The 19938-nt window shown below is 40.1% G+C and overlaps 2 protein-coding genes across 3 annotated transcripts in view; both read left to right on the top strand.

The window, feature by feature from the left end:
* Nucleotides 1-19938, top strand: part of LOC109622675 (uncharacterized) — a 517321-nt gene that overhangs the window by 470990 nt on the left and 26393 nt on the right. The window lies entirely within an intron of this gene.
* Nucleotides 1-19938, top strand: part of LOC109413726 (6-phosphofructo-2-kinase/fructose-2,6-bisphosphatase 1) — a 393602-nt gene that overhangs the window by 349364 nt on the left and 24300 nt on the right. The window contains exons 1-2 of one of the 2 annotated variants that reach the window (XM_029873592.2): nucleotides 11900-12239; nucleotides 12702-12869. In XM_029873592.2, coding sequence (XP_029729452.2) covers nucleotides 12131-12239; nucleotides 12702-12869 — 277 coding nt within the window. In that variant the 5' untranslated portion in view covers nucleotides 11900-12130. Of the gene's footprint in view, nucleotides 1-11899; nucleotides 12240-12701; nucleotides 12870-19938 lie in introns of those variants that run through there. The other variant, XM_029873591.2, reaches the window with a different exon arrangement.

The following is a 19938-nucleotide window of genomic DNA, read 5'->3' as shown; positions in this document are numbered from 1 at the left end:
CGACCTTTCGCAAGCTGGGGGTTTGCTGAGGATTGGTCTCATGATGAGGGAGTTTGCCGAAGGGTTTGAAGTCTTATGGACCACGAATGTGACTTGGGTTGTTATTCTATTCTGAACACAGCCATTTGATCTTAACCGACAATATTTGCGCAATTTTTACCTGCTTTTCTTGTAAACAGTTTTGAGGATGCCTTTGCCCCCAAGCGGTCCGGCTAAATGTGTGGAAAAACATCAATGATGTGGTGGTGCGTTTATGAACACACAGTCTGATGGCTGGAAACGAATCGAGAGAAAGATCCGAAATGGTCACGTTTGTTGTAGTTGCGACAATCGATAAGAGCACAGTGTGGGTTCATTCAGGCACGTTTCGGCTCGGTTCGGGACGCCTGTGGCAATATGTGTAAATGTCGCAAGGTGCCACACTGTTTCCTTGTGGCCCTAGTGTGGCAAAATAACAAATTGATAACATAATTGAAGCTAATGTTCTTCGGTCATTTCAATAAGGCTGACACAAATTTCGATTTTCTCTTATGTCTCTTATGTCTTTATTTCTTTATTATGCACAACTAACCATGTTTTGGTTTTATCAAACTGTTTATTTCTAGATAACAATCGATACCAAGAATAATAATTGACGTACAAAAATGTTATAATCATCTACAGGATTGGCAATTATAAAAACTCGCTACTAACTTTACAACGGTGTAGGGGAGACTGGGGAGACTTGATCCCTTTTTCTTAATTTACCTGAAACTTTGAGAAAAAACACAAAACTAGATCCGATTTCCGTACAAAATGGCAGGTAAACATCTATTGCAAGTTTATACACAACAGAAGGCCTTTAAATTATTGTTAAAGTTTTCAAAACTGTGTTTTTATGGACATAAGACATGCCTTATGATGTATTTTTCAAAAATGGGTGACACTTGATCCCCCTTTGAGCACATGGTTTATTTAAATGGAAAATAATTCCAGAGTCTTCCTATTCATTTTCTTTTCGAGTTTTCTTGTATTTCCGATGAATATGGAGTGTTTGAAATTGTAAGATTTCCTTAAATTTTTAAGGATATGCCCGGATTTAAAAAATGGGGAGACTTGATCCCCCTTTTCATGGTTTGTACTCAAGTTATAATTATCGGACACATTTTACCGTTGAATAGACTAGAATTCCAAGTAAATAGAGGCTTCCGAATAGAATTTTATTTTTCACATGTATAATGTGTGTGTAATCCTCGAGGGATCAAGTCTCCCCATGTCACTGTTGTGTATACTAAGCTGAAATAATTAAAATATGTTAACAACAGCCTTATTTGGATAAATAAGTTTGAAAGTGTTTTATATAAACTATGTGCTGTGAAATTTTGACACGATTTGGTTCAATTTTCACAAAGTATTGAGATTTTTCGGAATCGCCTAAAAGATTTCTGAAGGACTGAAAACAAACCATCAGCCGTTAAAAAATAATGCAATGTACAATCAAAATCACTTGTAGCCAAAACATAGTCGTTTGTCCAGGAGTAGTTTTGGAAAAAATATGCTAGAAGAAAAATGTTTTTGATTCCGAGCAAATGAGAGGGGAACAAGTCTCCCCAGGGATCAAGTCTCCTCAGTCTCCCCTACATTAAACAGCAAAACAAACACAATAAAACATTCACTCAATGTTCGACTTAACAATCATGACAATCATCTATAATACATTTACCACTTGGTTCACATCAGATTGCAGCATAACAAAAAAAAGGCAACAAACACATAAGCTTAACCTTATAAACGATTGAAATATGTAAAAAAAATCAAAATAGCATGGTTTCCAAGTAACGTTTAAACGGCTTATAAATTCATGAAATGTTATTTCTTTTGGCCAAGTGTATTTGTTCAGTGCTAAGGACTTTAAGTTTGTATTCAAAACGTTTCAAAATGTAATCAGACATGTTACAGCTTTTCCCTTTCGAAGCAAACTTCACCATGTTCACATCTACCATGATACCATCTCCTTAACATCTTCTTCGGTAGCGATTCTGTCATCGTTCGTCAAATACAGAGAATACACTATCAATATCAGTTTATTTTGATGTGCAATCAGTAGTCTGAGTAGTCATATTATTTCCTTCATGCAGTTTGAGTGGAGAAACAGGCGTCAAATGTCAGTACAACTGAAGCTGGACCTCGAACCATCTCTGAAAGGGTTTTGGTAATGCTTGAAAAAACTATCTGTAGGATTAATTGTATCTATCGTAACTGACAACAAGTATGTATTTCGCACCACCTGATTAGGTGGCAGCACATTTTGTAAAATAAAGTACTTCTTAGTATTCTACTCGTGGTATGATTTACAGCTTGTCCCAAATGTTAAGATTTTCATTGATATTGCTTCAAAGTTAAAATGTGGTGCAAGTTACATCTTTTTACGGTATTCACGAATAAAAAGAAACAAAAAAAAACATTTATGCAATTCAGTATCATAATTTAAATTTTATATAACCCATTTTGGTATCATAATGGCCATTTTTTCCGAACTGGCTCATTATGCAACTGAAATGAGTTGCATAATGAAAAATAGTTGTATAATGTTCATAATGCAACTCATTTGAGTTGCATTATGAACATTATGCAACTCAAATGGGTTGCATTATGAAAAAACCATTGCATAAAATTTTGTATGGAACTCGTTGCAAAACTCGATTTTTCAACACTCTTCGTATTTATCTAACTCGGCAAGCCTCGTTGGATAAATGTACGACTCGTGCTGAAAAAATCAACTTTTTGCAACTCGTTACATAAATAACTATTAAAGGTACTGTACGCTTAACATTCCCAGTCAACACACTATCGCATATAATGATGAATAGGGTGAAAAAATGGAGGCGATATACGCTCACTTTACACGCTCCTTAAAAACCACTTAAATCTTGAAATTTATTTGGGTGATCAACTCAACTCATTACCTTTATGGTAATGAATCAAATAATAATGTCAATATTGATGCTTGCATATCAAGAATATTAAGTAAATATCCCCAAATCATTTCTCGAATCAACAGGGGAGAAAGGTTGGTGGACATACCGTTCCAAACGCTTCGAGTTTTACGAAATAAGGTATAGATTGTAGGAACATTTATATGAACTCATATTTACTATAATAAATGGAACGCCCTGGCCAAGTTCGCAGGGGTTGACGGTATTAAAGTGAAGGAGTTTCATTTTGATTATTGTAATGTAGTGTTCTTTAGTGAAACATATCACCTTTTTAACACTTTAATGCGCCTCCAACGGTTCATCACGAACCGGCTGCTGCAGATGGAGTATGGCTGATCATATGCATCAGACATGCTCGATAAACATGGAGGATCCGCCAGGGCTCATTAGAGTCTATTCCCAAGCAATAGTTCCAAGTCGGTTGGATTTAAGAAGGTTTTGATGATCGTTACAAATCCTAATAAAAGTATTGTAGGATTTGTGACAGGTTTTGGAACCTTTTACAGCCAGCTGACTTCAAAATGTTGTTTGGGCTCTATTTCCCACGTTTCTCGGTTGATTTTGATTAGTAATTTATTAATGTCATAGCCGCTTTTTCGAATTTTTACAATGTAAGTTGTCCATATTTTCTTTAAATAAAGCAATTAAAATCGACCGAAGAATTAATAGTGGGAAGGAGATCTGCAGCACTTAATTGTGCTAATAGATTCGAAGCTAACGTGCGAACATTTAAACGCATTGTTGACATCAATGCGACGTGACATTTTGGACAAAAACTGACTGCCTTTTATTTATTGAACAGCGTTACTTGTGTATGACTAGGTTGACATTTCTGGGCTACGCTTGAGAAAATGACATGGTTTACGTAGGACCGATAGGACAATTGAACGAATTTGAATATTTTTTATAGTATTTGTAGGGGGATGAATACATAATAGTCGACAATCTATATTATTTTAAAATTTTATTGAAATCAACTAACCAACCTGGCGTTTTTTTTGTTTATCTCTTAGATGGTATTATGACACCAACAGAAAAATATCAGAAGTTCAGTTACATGTTTCTTTGGGTTTTGGACCGATGACAATTTAAGGACACAGGAGATAAACACAGAGAAGTAGAAAACGATTAGCGAAATCAAGAAAACAATTTGACCCAGGATTGACTATATTTTAACATACAGGGTTCGATTGAATCGATGAAAAAAATACGACAACTGACTTAACGAGAAGAAAAACATATTGAACCATACCACAAAACCAAACAAGAAGACAGATACAAACCGTGTGACCATAACACTACATAGGCAAATCCTGACTGACTGATCAATTGAAAACTTTCCAACTTTCTACCGTAACTTTCTGAGTCAGTAGGCAACAGTGTCTTAATGGATATCATTTTCCGCGTACGGCTGGCAAACTGCTTCTGAAAGATTACGTACTCTTTTCTATCTTCGGGTCTAGTGTAGAGGTTTCAACTCTATTCAGAGTGCAGCTAGAAACCTAGCAAAAAAAAAAAAAAAAAATATTTACTATAATAAATGGAACGAACTTGCCAAAACCTTCATAATGACGCAGTTGGCGATAATCCATGTTCCTGTAAAAAATACAATCAATTCAATCGGCATATCTCCGCTGTAGAGTCGAAACCATGGCGTCAATGCATACAAAACTCACGCACTTTTCTTCTGCTAACTTTTGAAAATCTTTGCTTTTATTTACATTTTTTTTTCAATGTTAAACTATCAGCCGAATCGAACCTTCCACGGACACAAAAACGGGACAAAAAAAGTGTGAACACGTCTTTGCGCACCCCTTTATGGTAATGAATACATTTAGGTAAAACATCCATTTGTACATCCCTGACCGATTACCAAAAGGGATATTTGGGAATTTAAGCAGTGCCGACCAAATTTACTGTCTGGTTTATTGTTTCGATGGCAACACGAACTCTATCGGCAGAACATTATTGGAACGGTGTCAGATCTGTACACCCGCCTGGAAAGCAAAGAAGCAGGTGGTGAATGCGTCTAAAAAAATCCATGCTGACGGGTGGAGCTGAGCACAATATGATGTATATGTGCTATCACGAGAGAGTAATAGAGAGAGTGCATGAATTCGTCTACCTTGGATCCTTACTAATGACTGGCAACAGTCGTGAAATACAAAGACGCATCACCAGTGCAACTCGTGACCAATACGGGCTCCAGATGAAACTGCGATCAAAAAAGATTTAAGGTAAATCGCATTCGCCTTCACTGGTCTCGATCATTCCAGTTCCTATCGCTTCCAGTGGTCCTGAACATCATCTTCAAAAAGTCAACGTGTGCACGGTCTTCCACGAAGCTGACGGCCCATTCCTGGTTCTCTGCTGAATATGGTTTTAGTTTGTCGTTCCTCCGGCATACGAGGTTCGTGCCCAGCCCACCGCAGAATGCCGTGATTTGTTCGCTTCACTATATCCATCTTTCCATATACTTGGTACAATTCATATATAGTTTATGCGACGCCGCCAGTTTGCCGCCGAGTATTTGTTCGCAGCATTTTACGTTCGAAGACTTCAAAGGCTTTGCGATCAACTTTTCCCAACGTCCACGATTTATGGCCATATAAATTAACCGGAAGAATCAGAATCATGGAAACCATATTCGATCATAATCTGCCATAACTTGTTTCTATTAATTGAATCATACGACGCCTTGAAATCAATTAACAGTCTTCAATTTGTACTCCAGAAATTTATCGAGAATCTGCCGCAGGGTGAACATCTGATCCGTTTTTAATCGGCCATCACAAAAACCCGCCATAAATTCGCCGACGAAGTACTTCAAAATCAGTCTCAGCCTGGTAAACAGAATTCCGGACAAACTCTTGTACGCTGCATTGAGAAGTATTATTACTCTGCATTTCGCGCACTCTAGTCTCTTTCTTGTATAGAGGAAAAATGAGACTAAAATGCTGCAAAATGGTGAGGCGACTAGCTGGGTTGTCTAACATAACTCTGGTTCTCGCAAATTCCTACCTCATGCTTCCACAGGTCAATCGATGACAGGAAACGCCAGCTAAGAGTTGTGCGATTAGCTAGTAGTGCAGGTCGGGTACTCTTATCCTTCTGCCTTCAGTTATATTAAGGAGGAGCAATCTGAGGAGGCCTCCTGTTCGGGCAAGGTTCGGCTAACTGGAAGGCCGACCCAAGAGAAATCTGAGGAAGCCTCCGGTTCGGGCGAGGTTAGTAAATCTCACCCCAAAAGCACCATAAAGGCTAGTCAGTCCGCCTCTAAAGGAAAAGCTCGAAGCTTACATGCGACTCCCTGCTCTAGTGGTACCAAACCAAAGGTATCTAAACAGGGCAAAGGGAGTGCAAAAAGCGACAGTTTGACCACAGAGGCGAAACTGGCGGGCCAGGTCGCTACAGGGAAGAGAAACAACTCAAACTGTAACACCAAACGACACCCTGATGATCCGCAACATCCAAAGCCGGATAGTCGTCGTCCGGAAAAAAAGCGGTAACCCCGGAAATGGCGACTAAAGTTCTGCAAGTGAACCTCCACCATGCTGAGAGCGCCACGGGTGTGCTCTGTCGAAGGTTCACCAAAGAGAATCTAACCGTGGCCCTCATTCAAGAGCCATGGGTCAATAAATCCAGAATACAAGGTATTCCACAACACTCATGTAAGTTGGTATATGATGACAGCCAGCTTTCTCCTAGAGCGGCTATTTTATTACATAACAACTGTAAATACTTTCCAATTTCAGAATTCATAAAAAGGGACATCGTAGCTGTCAGGATGGAGGTACCTTCCGCTAGAGGGAGTAGAGAGATCTTGATGGTCTCGGCATATTTCCCAGGTGACGTGGACGAAATCCCTCCTCCAGAAATAGCTGCGCTCGTAGCCTACAGCCTAGGATAGGATGTGACACCTGCAACTTCTCTGTCTAATTTCATAGCTTGCTGTCTTGTTTTTCCGCGTTGCTAAGATTACTGGTCCCCAAATTGGTCTCTTTTGGGCTGACTAGTTGTCTTATCCTATCCTAGCCTACAGCCACCGACACAACATCCCCTTCGTCATAGGGTGTGACGCAAATGCACATCACACCGTATGGGGAAGTACAAATATAAACACCAGAGGTGAGTACCTGTTACAGTTTCTCTCTTCCAAGAACATTGACATTTGTAATGTTGGTGACAAGCCCACGTTTGAAAACCTCATTCGTCAGGAAGTTTTGGACTTGACTCTATGTAGTCGGTCTATCTCTGATAAAATAAAAAACTGGCATGTTTCTGACGAAATATCAATGTCAGACCACAAACACATCATCTTCGAATGGGAAGGGGGTCTAACGATAGAAAAAACGTTTAAAGATCCTAAGAAAACTGATTGGGAATCCTACTCAGCTATCCTACAATCTGAAGAGTACATAATAGAAAGTCACATCAAGTCCATTACACAATTGGAAGATGCGTCCAAATCCATTAAAAACAAAATCCTTAATGCCTACCAAGAGAGCTGTCCAACTAAATCAATTAGTTCGAGCAGAGACGTTCCATGGTGGAATAAAACTCTTGAGAAGCTTAGGAAACTGCGCGTAGGGAATTCAATCGTGCCAAGCGAACCGGCGATTGGAGCCTATACAGAAAGGCCCTGACGAACTACAACAAAGAAATAAGGTCAGCCAAACGGAAATCGTGGATTCTAATGTGTGAAAGCATAGAGAATACACCCGTAGTGGCCAGACTCAAAAAAGCTCTTTCAAAAGACCACTCCAATGGTGTGGGTAGCCTCCGAAAGACGGATGGTTCGCTCACTGTAGAGCCTAGCGATACACTGAGCGAATTGTTAAAGATCCACTTCCCTTATTCAATCCCTGAGTCGAGCATCGGCGACCAAGACACTGGAATTGCTGTCTCAGATCCACAAGAGATCCAATCATGGGTTTCTGGATCTAAAAAAGACGCAATAAATGTTGCAAAGGAAGCTTTCACTCGGGCCAGGGTTGAGAGGGCTGTGAGATCTTTCGAGCCATTTAAGTCTCCTGGCATGGATGGAATATTCCCAGCGCTGATCCAAAAAGAGGAGAAAACACTGGTTCCACCCTTGGTTGAGATTTTTAGGGCGAGTCTGATTTTGGGGCATATACCCAACGATTGGCGTCAAATCCGGGCTGTCTTCATTCCGAAGGCAGGAAAGAGGGATAAAACCAACCCCAAAGCATTCAGGCCGATAAGTTTATCCTCTGTAATGCTCAAAATTATGGAAAAGGTTCTATGCGAGTACATAAATCACAAATTTATGAAAGCAATGCCTTTGTCAAAAAACCAATTCGCTTATCAAAGTGGAAAATCTACGATCTCGGCACTACATACGGTAGTTCAAAAGATCGAAAAAACACTCAATGCAAAAGAAATTGCTCTTGTAGCATTTCTTGATATTGAGGGCGCATTCGATAACGCTTCTTATTCGTCTATAGGGTCAGCAATGTTGAGGAGAAAATTCGACCCATGCATTGTTACCTGGGTACATGCTATGCTAGCTAATCGAAAAATCTCATCTGAGCTTAGCGGTTCATACATTACTGTTAAAGCAACAAGGGGATTTCCGCAAGGCGGAGTGCTTTCTCCTTTGTTGTGGTCACTGGTGGTGGATGAGCTTCTAGACAGCTTAGAGAGAAGAGGCTTCGAAGTGGTTGGATATGCTGATGACGTTGTCATTATTGTACGAGGCAAATTCGAAAGTGTTATCGTGGAAAGAATGCAATCTGCCCTAAATCACACTTTTTCCTGGTGTCATAAGGAACAACTAGGCATAAATCCTACAAAAACTTCCATTATCCCTTTCACCAAACGGAGGAAGGTCCAACTGAAACCCCTTTTCTTGAATCATACACAACTAGTTTATTCAAGCGAAGTAAAATATCTAGGTGTCATACTCGGCGCAAAACTGAATTGGAACTCTCATCTCCAATCAGTTGTGCAGAAAGGTCTCAATACACTTTGGGTTTGTTCAAAAACCCTGGGTAAAAGATGGGGCCTAAAACCAAGTATGATCATGTGGATATATAAAACCATTGTTCGTCCCAGGACTACTTACGCTTCCCTTGTCTGGTGGCCTAAAACTAATGAGGCTGCTGCAAGGGCGAAGCTCAACAAAATTCAACGCACCGCTTGCATAGCGATCACTGGTGCAGTTCGTAGTACACCCACTTTGGCCCTAGACGCAATGCTTCACCTGCCCTGGTTAGATCAATTCATAAAGCTGGAAGCGGAAAAAAGTGCTCTAAGGTTAAAGAGAACAAAAACGCTGCTGTCGGGAGACCTTACGGGTCACCTCAGCATATTAAATGAATTTGCCATAAATCCCGCAATAGGAATTTGTAGTGACTGGATGGAAACGGTAGTCAATTATGATTTACCTTACGATGTGCTCATTCCTTCCCGCCAGGAGTGGGAAGGAGGTGGACCCAGCGTTCCAACAGGCTCTATAAATTTCTTCACAGATGGTTCGAAAATGAATAATCTGACAGGCTCCGGAATCTATGGCCCTAGAACAAAAATCTCTGTCCACTTAGGACAGTGGCCCACAGTATTTCAGACGGAAATATATGCAATATTAGAATGCGTGTTATTAAGCCTGAGGAGAAAGTATAGGTTTGCAAAAATATGTATTTTCTCTGACAGCCAAGCGGCACTTAAGTCGCTTAATAACTACACTTGTAACTCAAAGCTAGTGTGGGAATGCATTCTGGCTTTGAAAAACTTATCCATACGCAATCGAGTCTACCTATATTGGATCCCAGGACATACGGGTCTAGAGGGAAACGAGATTGCTGATGAGCTAGCCAGAAATGGATCTAATGAAAGGTTCATTGGCCCTGAGCCCTTCTGCGGGATCTCAGACTGCTCTGTAAAAATGGAACTGAACAAATATATGGTCAGTCAAATCACATCAAACTGGAATGCACTTCCCCATACGAGCCAATCTAAAAGGCTCGTAACGATAAACCCCAAGAAAACCCAACAACTATTAGGTCTCAACAAAAGGGATCTCAACATCTACACCGGTCTAATAACTGGACACTGCCCCTGCAGATACCATCTACAAAAGATCGGAGCAATCCAAACCTCAAATTGCCGCTTCTGTGACGAGGAGAGGGAAACATCAGAACACATCCTCTGCTATTGCAGTGCACTCACTCAACGTAGGTTCAAAGTTCTCAGCAAGCCCTTTTTAGGGCCTGCTGACATATGGATCTTATCTCCCAAGGACGTGGTTGGCTTCATAAAGCTAGTCTCGCCAGAATGGGGGAGTCACATACTGTAACTCAGGATCTCTATTCATCAATAATAGATGGTCTTGAGTTCAGTCGATACCAAGGTATCTCAGTGACAAATATGTTACTGAGATAACTTGCGTACCTCACAGCAAAAGGGTATATCACAATAGTTCTAAAATCTGGACGCAGTGATCTTCACCCGACAAACGAGAGAGAAGGAGGTGCGTGCCGAGCTGTATCGTGTCAGCTATACCAAAGGTGGCAATCCCACCAACGCGAATAGGTAAAACTAGCGTTCTAACGCCGTAAATATGAGAGTTAGAACATGGTGTCCTTCCTGATCATTGTAGACTACGCTACAAGTTTGCCGAACATCACATTGTAGTAACAAGTTTCTGAAATGTGTTAAAGATAAATGAGTTGAACGATTTCCAGGTGAGTAAAAGCATCCTTTAATTTAATGAACGCATGAAATACCACGGGCTTCTATGTTCACATGGAGACGCGTGGTATTTCAGCTATGTTTTTTCGCCTCTTCGTATGGTTTGTAAAATACCATGCGTCACTCTCGGAATCGTGACGTGTTACACAGCAGTAAGGGGCGAACTGGTATTTGCTTTTCTTGGCATTGCGCGAATTTGGAATTCTGGTACAGTCTATTGAGATACGCTCACAGCTCGATATACTGGCTATGGAAACATCGTACATAAGAAGTTAAGGGATAAGAACGTCATCTTCCTGGTTACTTATTGCTGAAGTATCATGTACCTTATAGGTCCTGGAACCTTTAACATGTGAGAAATCTGTTTCTCACTCTCGTAAAACTAAATTTTAAGCTTGAACTAAAATTCAAGCCCATAAATTTTGATACATTCTGCTCCTCGAGTTCAGCATAAAAGCTCTCTTACTCCAACACTGGTGCTCTAGCTTGGTTGTGTGCTACCACAGTATTTATGTTGCAAATAATCCGTACCATATGATCGAGAATCGTGCACAGTAATATAGGTTACGAAGACTCAACAAGATATTCGCATACTGTTGTTTAGATAGGTGTCTGGAAATGTATTGCAGGTCGCATGTAAATAATGCATCTACTGAACAGAAGGACCGAAACATTTCTCACTCGATCAACAGCACCCATTGTTGTTGTATCCCAAAATAATATGATTGCGTGATCTGGACGCTTTATTTTGCAATCTAAACTATGTTCAAACAAATTGATACTACACTCGGATAGCGTTTATCAATGTCGGGACAAACGCAACAGCACACAACCTGACCGGTTTTTTAGTGGTATGTATAATATCCCGAGCAGGCCCCGGTTCGATACGAGAGTACAGTCAATGCTCCTACAGTGCGGGGGAGAGAGTTGTCACAAAATAATCTCTAGGTTTTGGAATGATTTTCAGAACATCTTTATGATGATGCAGTATTGTCCTTGAGGTATTAAGTACATCGGACTGTGTTTGTAGCATATATGCATTTTCAGAACCGACCTTCCAACAGCTAGAAAAACTTATCGGGCCAGAATTTTCTTGTAAGCTGAACTTCTTGAAGGCTGGCTGTTCTATAATCTACGAAAGCCAACGAAGGCGACGACTTTGCCGGACGTGCACTGCTGCTTACAAGACTGTCTGCCCTGGCTAACTGTAACAGTAGTAAGTGAGCAAGCAATGCCCACTTCGCACGCACCCACCGCCACCGCATACATCCGCACACGAGTATTGGCGAACGGACGGGCGCGTGTGTCTCTTCTTACATGAGAAACGAGCACCACCGAGAGGAACGAGCAGCCAGCAAAAAGGAGCAAAACCAGCACCGAAACGTGAAGCGAAAATTTTCACTTTTGTTTTCAGTTTGTGCTGCATCGCTTTCGATGAACACATGAACTGTACCGACACGCACGTCGTCTCCTCGTCGTCCGGGCACTGTGCTAATGATGCTGCTGCTGAGGCTGTTTCTGCTGCTGATGCTGAAGATGGCAATGGTCAAAGTAAATATACTGTTTTGCTTAGCTTTCATTCAAGTGTATGGTTTTTTTTTTCTGGGTGGACCAATCCACCGTAATTACATATCCGATTAAATTCGACAATGAACCGAATAAAAAGTGATTGCATAGCCGGAGTGTGTGCTAGCGAGCCGCGTGGACTTCGATAAACTCGCACGAGGTCATTCGCAAGAAGTTGAAATTTTTGCTGCTCGGTCGCTGCTTTAATTCTTTCCCCGATGAGTGTACGAAACAAATTGTGTGCGTCGTTTGTGAAGCCTTTTTGGTGGGTGTTGTTTACGCTTTAATTTAATGGCCATATACGAAGGGAAGATTCCGTCGATTTTATTTTTGAACCACTTCGATAAACAAGTCATGTCCTTTCTGATTGTTAGCAACGAACGGCGTCCGCAAGCAGTCGATGATTCTAACGCTTGTGTTTTCTTTACACTTTTCTGTTCCTGACAGGATCTCGATCAGTACCGGTGGCGGCAGCTAAACCAAATTCTGGCTTGAAGCCATGCCCACTGCGGGCTCCCTTGGTGGTGACGACCGTGGGCCTGCCCTGCCGAGGAAAATCCCTCGCATCACACAAGGTAGCCCGGCATCTGAGCTGGCGCGGCGAAAGCGCTAAAGGTAAGTCCTTGCCACCCCTAAATGTGGATTGTACTCAATAGCATTAAGACCCTTGTGATGTTCAAAGTCAGCCGGCAACCCATATAGAAAGTGAAATTTCCATCAGAACCAAAATGTATGAATGACACCCGTCAAGGTCATTCCAACGATTTCAACCCTCCATCCTATCCGTCCCTTCCTTTCTCCAATGTTTCGTTTTGGGTCAATTTTGGCGAAGCCGGATGATGATCGATAAGTTCGACGTGCGGGTTGTTGGTGAGCGAAGGCGAGTAGGTAGGTAGGTAGCAGGCAGATAAAACACTCGAGACGTGCTGCCTATGATGCGTGTGACGTAAGCTGGAGTGCGATGCGATGCGATGGTGGCGTGCGTGCAATTTCAAGGTTAACTGTGGGGTGCTGAACAGTTGAATGGCCCCGGCCCGGAGGAAAGCACAAGGTTGCCGAATTTCAGGCGTGTTTTTCCTGAGAAATTTAGCCAGACCGTATTTTGTCCTTTCTTCAAATGAAATGTACAATGTCGAAGTTTTTTTTTGCTTTTTAATAGAATTTAAAATAAAAGATAAAATTTCGAGGAACCATTCCCCAACTCTCTTGTAGGAAGATTTGTGGTACATCTTGGAGGAGTCCTGGGAAAGATTTATTTGGCAAATTTCCCCGTGATATCGGAAATTGAAGTATTATATTCTGAAGCGTTGTACTATAGGAGAGCGTGTATTACTTCAGAAAGGAAATGGCTTCACACTGTACAAATGTTAATACTGTTTACGGGAATGAGATTTACCTCTAGGAATCCTAAAGGTCATTTGATTTTTTTTAAGGTAGTCCATGTCAGCCAAACTACCAAGAAATTCCAAAAACCAGGTCTATACTTATAACAGTAGCTTATTTTGCTACACCGAATAACGTTGCATTATCAACCATTGCAATGCATTGCTATAGATGTTTGGAACATTGGTTGACGTCCCCACCGTCCTGGAGTTCAGAGCTTGACTTCTACAGCAGTTTCAGAGTCTTCGTCTTTTTTTCTCAGCATAACGTCCAAATTGGAACAAAGCATGCTGCTCAGCCTAGAATTCTATGAGCACTGCCATATTTATTAACTTTACAGCTGTTTTTGCCAATTGGCTTCTTTAGCGGTGTTGAGATAATTCTATATGCCAAACTGAGCCGAAATCCAAATTTTCGTGAATTTTGATGCCCGGGAACCTATTTACAAATCAATTTGAAGTTTGCATGGGAGCGATTTGTTGAATCACTCCTCATCGGATTTTGTACAGTCGCCCAGCTGTCAAAGGGTGATTTAAAAAAATCCCAAAATAAAAAAAAAACAATTATTTTGTTCCTGAATTTAAAAACCTAATTGATCATATTTGCATATCATAAGAATGACAAAAAGATATTATAAATTGGGTTATTACATTAAGAATAATGTTTGGGGCTATTCATAAACCACGTAGACCAAATTTTGACCATCTCAGACCCCTCCCCCCCCCCCCCTCGTAGACTTTCGTCCATACAAAAAAAAATTGTATGGAGCGTAGATTTTGGCCAGACACCCCCCCTCCCCCCCCCCCTCAAAAGTCTACGTGGTTTATGAACGGCCCCTTTTGATTTTTTGATAGTAATAGACGTATTGGTGGGGGAATCCCTGAAAAAGTATCTTATCAAATCCCTGAAAATTTAAACAAAAACTCAGAAATCAACTTTTGATAAAATCATTTTAATGCAAAAATTGTTGGAAAAAAATTAATAGAGAGATTCCCAATAAACATTGTTGCTGTACAACAGATAAACAATCTTTTCTTAATTGCTTCGGAAATTTCTTCAAGAGATTATCCGGGAAATCCTCCAGAAATTCTTTCAGGAATTCTTCCGCGAATTCCCCCAGAAATTCCTCCGGGAATTTCTTCAGGAAACCTTCCAGTTTTTTTTTCAGAAAAAAAATCCACTGGGAATTTCTCCAGGAAGTCTTCCGTGACTTTTTTTTTCTTCAGAAAACCCTCTGAGAATTTCTCCAGGAATTCCTCTGGAAATTTCTCTAGGAATTCCTCCTGTTTTCTCTAGGAATTCCACCGGGAATTTCTCCGGGAATTTCTCCGGGAATGTCTCTGGAAATTCTCCCTGGAATTTCTCCAGAAATTCCACTAGGAATTTCTTCAGGAAATCCTTCCAAAATATTTCCTGGAATTCCACTAGGAATTTCTTTACGATTCCCTCCTGGAATTTTTCCGGGAATTCTTCTTAGACTCCCATTAGCAATTCCCACGGTGATTCCTTAAGTAATTTCTCCAGAACTTTTTCCTGGATTATTTCCAAGAATTCTTTCCGGTATTTCTCCAGGAATTTTCCCGGGGATTACTCCAGGAGATCTCTTAGGGGATTCCTCCAGAGATTCTTCCAGGAATTTCCTTCGGGGAATTCCCCAGGAAGGAGAATTCCCTGAGGAATTTTCTAGAGAAATTGCTAGAGAAATTACCGGAGGAATTCCTAGAGAAATTTCCTTCTCAGAGGGATTCTCAGAGGAAAACTTGGTGAAATTCTCAGAGGATTTCCTGAGAAAATCCCGATGATTTCCTTTTAAAATTCCTGGAGGAATTTCCAGAAGAGTCCCCGGAGGAATTCCTGAAAGAATTCCTGGATGGTTTTCTGGAAGATTTCCAGAAAAAAATCCCAAAACAGTTCCTGGAGGATTTCCTGGAGAAATTCCCGGAGGAATTACAGGATAAATTCCCGGAGGTATTTTTAAAGGAAGTCCTAGAGGAATTCCGGGAAAAATTCTCGAGGGTTTTGCGAGAAAAAAAATCATGAAAGACTTCCTGAAGAGATTCCTGGAGAAATTCCCAGAGGATTTTGTTGAAAAAAAACGACAGTTTTCCTTAGAAAATACCCGGATATATTCCTGGAGAAATCCCTGGAAAAATTCCCGGAGAAATTCCTAGATAAATTCTTGAAGGAATTCCTAGAACATCCCAGAGGAATTCCTGAAGAAATCCCGGAGGAGTTCATGGAGGGATTCCTAGAGGCACTCATGGACGAATTCCTGGGGAAACTCTCAGTGAAATTTCCGGAGAAAATCTTGAAAAGTCCGGAGGAATTGCTGGAAAAAATCCCAGAAGAATTCCTGCAGAAATTACCGAAGGAATTCCTGAAGGAGTTCCTGATGGGAGTCCTAGATGAAATCCTGGGGAAATTTACGGAGGAATTCTTCGAGAATGTCCTAGAAGAATTTCCGGAAGGTTTCCTGAAGAAATTCCTAGAGGAATTCCCAGTGGAATTACTGGATAAATTCCCGGTGGAATTCCCGGAGAAATTCCTGGAAAAATTCCCGGAAGAGTTCCTGTAGAAATTCCCGGAAGAAAAAAAAACGGAGCAAAAGATGCAATATTGTTGGGCGACAAAATTTTCTACAGGGGGTCAAAGACGGTGTTAAAGTATTGCCTCTTGTACCACCGTACTTGACCGTCTACTATCCTGCCAAAAGGCTATTGGCTTGCTGAATGAATATCCTGAAAATGGAATACTTCTTGTTCATTAGAGTGCTCATACAAATATTTTCTTAATACAAGACGGAACCTGTCGAATAATATCAGAACCAAGGACACCAGATACGTCTTACTTCCTCTTAACTTTCGAAACAATTTGAACGTTTTCCGGTTTTTGAGATAATTTTTTTAATGTTTTGATTGATGGTGTCACCTAGCGTCGCCTTTGCTGGATTAGCTTATTGCAGTAACGAGATACACGTGTTTAAATATCATACACAAGATACCACCTACCGAATAAATCACGAATCAAAGACTCAACTATCAGACAGTTTTTATCTTGCTGAAGAACTTTGTTGAAGACTGCATCATTCTATCTTATCAGGATTCTGAAACATATAGAAGTTTGAAGATTTTTACCCTGGTGCCACCTAGCGGACGATTCTCGAATCAAAGACGCCATTGCCAGATAGTTCTTAGCTTGCTGAACAACTTTGCTGAGAACGGCATGCTTGTACCTCATTAGGGTAACTTGGAAAATTTGGGCGCGGCTGTTACGTTTATAAGAAATCGCTGTGTCATCGGCCAACAACCTTGGTTGGCCTTTAATATGATGATTTGCGATGTCGTTCACGTATATAAGAACGTTAGTTGGGTTCCCGGAAAAGGAAACGTAGGATTTTCTTGATATATTATTGGAAAATCAGCTAACATGTTTGAGGTCAAATTCCCAAAAGGTTGATAATACTTTAGCCGGATTTTTGAATTTCCAAGATGGTTGTTCTGAATAATCTTATAAAAAAAAAACATTAGATGAACTTTGAGAGTTTGTGCTTGATCTTACCAGACCAGCTACATCAGCTCACATAAGCAACCAATAATGAGATAACTGCTGGGGACTAACATGCATCTGCAGTGTGTGCATGTCGGTAATCTTATATTTTTAGGCGAGAATTACGCCATCTACGTCATATTTTAGGTCAAAGCACAGTGTTCGAAATCGATGATTTTGCGATCAAAATAAATAAATAAGACGTCAAACCTTTTTTTTAACACATTTATTGGAACTTTATTTAACTAGACACATACACAGTTTAAAACAAAATCTAACGTTTCCACTGAGAAAATCGTGATTGGCAATTAAAACAAAATTTACATAGTTTATAAATAATTTTAGTGCCTATGATTTCCTTCTCTTGGCAACGTTTTCTAGATCTGGTATTCGAAGATCGTTGAAAGTTATCCTCCTACCTAGGTTTTTTTTTAACCGTGGTTGAAGATGTCTCCATAATGCCATCTTTCGACGACAACCAGTAAATTTATGCTGCAAATCCTCTTCTATGTTAGGGCACTGTTGACACATTGAGTTGTCTGCTCGGTTCTGCCGCATGTAGAATTTTTCAGTTTACCAGCAGATAATACATTGAGTGTTCCATTGATGTTATTCCTTGGTTCTGATGTTCTTCCAAACTCTTGTCCAGTTATTCTCAGGATTCTCTTCAACAACCTTTGAAAACTTTAGTTTCTCACGATTGTAGTTGTGAAGAGCTGTAATCGTGGGATTTGCTCGGAAAACCCCGGACCTTTAAAAAGTTTTTTGAAAAAAAAAATATCTCACTTTTAGGAGGATTAATCATAAATTACATTTTATCAAGGCGTCTTTAACATGCAGAAATACTTTGTAGAACACACCACACCTCTAGAACCAACCTAAAAAAAGTTATTTAATTTTGATCGCAAAATCATCGATTTCGAACACTATACAATGTGGCCAAAGGCCTATATGGCCACAGCTGTAAGGTTGAGGATATTCAACATGACCATCCTTGACTTGATTGATTCTTTCCCCTTCGGTCCAGGAACGTGTCGTAAAGTAAATTTTCTTGATCTTCTTGAACATAGAGTACCTTCGTACGCCACAAAATATGCACATGCAATATGGTCATTGATAGAGCAAGCTCTCAGTTAATAACTGTACACCGTGTCCAATAAGTTCTCAAAGTAAATTTATTGATTGAAAGGCCATCTAACACTGACAAAATACAGCACATGTTTTGGAATTAACTGTTCTCTATCCTCCTCTGCTGATCGCTTATTTGTTGGAAGTCCATTTCAGCTGGCACGCATGCCACTTCATTGATTGGCATTTCGTCTCATTTTAACGAGTAATGGATTTAAGTTGAAACAAATTATGTTCCTGTCCTCACCAATGCTAGTAGTAACTATGACCAGAAGAGAAAAAAATAAGATTCTGTATTGGTGAAGTACGCAGCTGCTTTATTTAGTACAAAATAAAACGTGAATGAAACAAAACTAGCTCTTTACATCTTTTAATGAGATTTGTTGTATTGAATAAGCATGATTGCATCTTATCTTGTTGATTCACACCATTCTCACCTCTAAACATGCGTGTATCCCTATTGAAAGTAAATATTGTCCAAAATTTACGTTTTATAATGTTTATCTTTAATATAACGGTCGCGATTGTTCTAGATCGGTACTGCATTGATCGTATTCAAAAGGCTTTGTTATTGTGTTATAAAGGTCTACCAGTTTTAAATTGTCAGCCACATTCACACAATAGATTATAGATATTTATATTGTTTGCAATTCTACCTAGAAGTTGTTTAGAGGTTAGAGGTGCCCTATCTCTAACTGGATAGAATTAGTGTCAAATAAATCGTTGAAGAGGAAGTCTCCTTTGTATTTTCGATCCCTCCGCAACGTATTCGCGGGAACATGAGCTTACTTGCCATTTTCTTACCATATCATCACTAAAATTGTATCGGTTTAGCCTTGGTATATCCATGTGTTACAATACTTGGGATAAAAACTAAAAATTTAACCTTAGGCGCCGTCCACAAATTACGTAACGCTCTTGGGGAAGGGGGGGGGGGTTGTATGGCCAAGCGTTACGGCCCATACAAAATTTTTTGGATTTCCATACAAAAAAGCGTTACGGAGGGGGGAGGGGGGGTCGCAAAAATATCAATTTTAGCGTTACGTAATAAATGGATGCTGCCTTACGGACACTATTTAGAATTATATTTTCTTAATTTGTATTTTGTATGAGAACTTATTGGACACGGTGTAGAAGCGCTCATACACGGGAAAAACAGATTACCCAAAAAATACGTCAAAAGAACGCAAAAATAAGTAAACCGCCTCAACTTTTTAGCCAGCAGTGGGTAGTTTCCTCGTTTTATCCCCCGAAATGTTGTCATAAACAAAGCGACAACCCGAGCAGAGTAAAAATAATAGCATATTTGGATACGGAGATCAGAAAGTGATATTTCTAGAGCTCGATTTGAATAGGTCGTATGTGCTTTCGTCGATATAAAAATCGATCAGTTTATTTTAGTTACTATAGCAATATCAGTTATTTTTCGAGGACTTTTAGTGATTGAACGGAAATCCTGTTTTGTAAGGAATCGGATGTATGGGTAAGTTTTGTTTAATTTCAACAGCTTTCGCTTCAATAAGCGAATCCAACTGATCGAATTTTATATCGACGAAAGGACATACGACCTATTCTAATCGAGCTCCAGATTTGTTTGTTTGAGATAAGAGGCAAACGTACTGAAAAT

The sequence above is a fragment of the Aedes albopictus genome, chromosome 2, assembly GCF_035046485.1.
Source record: "Aedes albopictus strain Foshan chromosome 2, AalbF5, whole genome shotgun sequence".
In the NCBI taxonomy this organism is placed as follows: Eukaryota; Metazoa; Arthropoda; class Insecta; order Diptera; family Culicidae; genus Aedes; species Aedes albopictus.
This window is presented reverse-complemented; position numbering and strand designations above follow the sequence as displayed.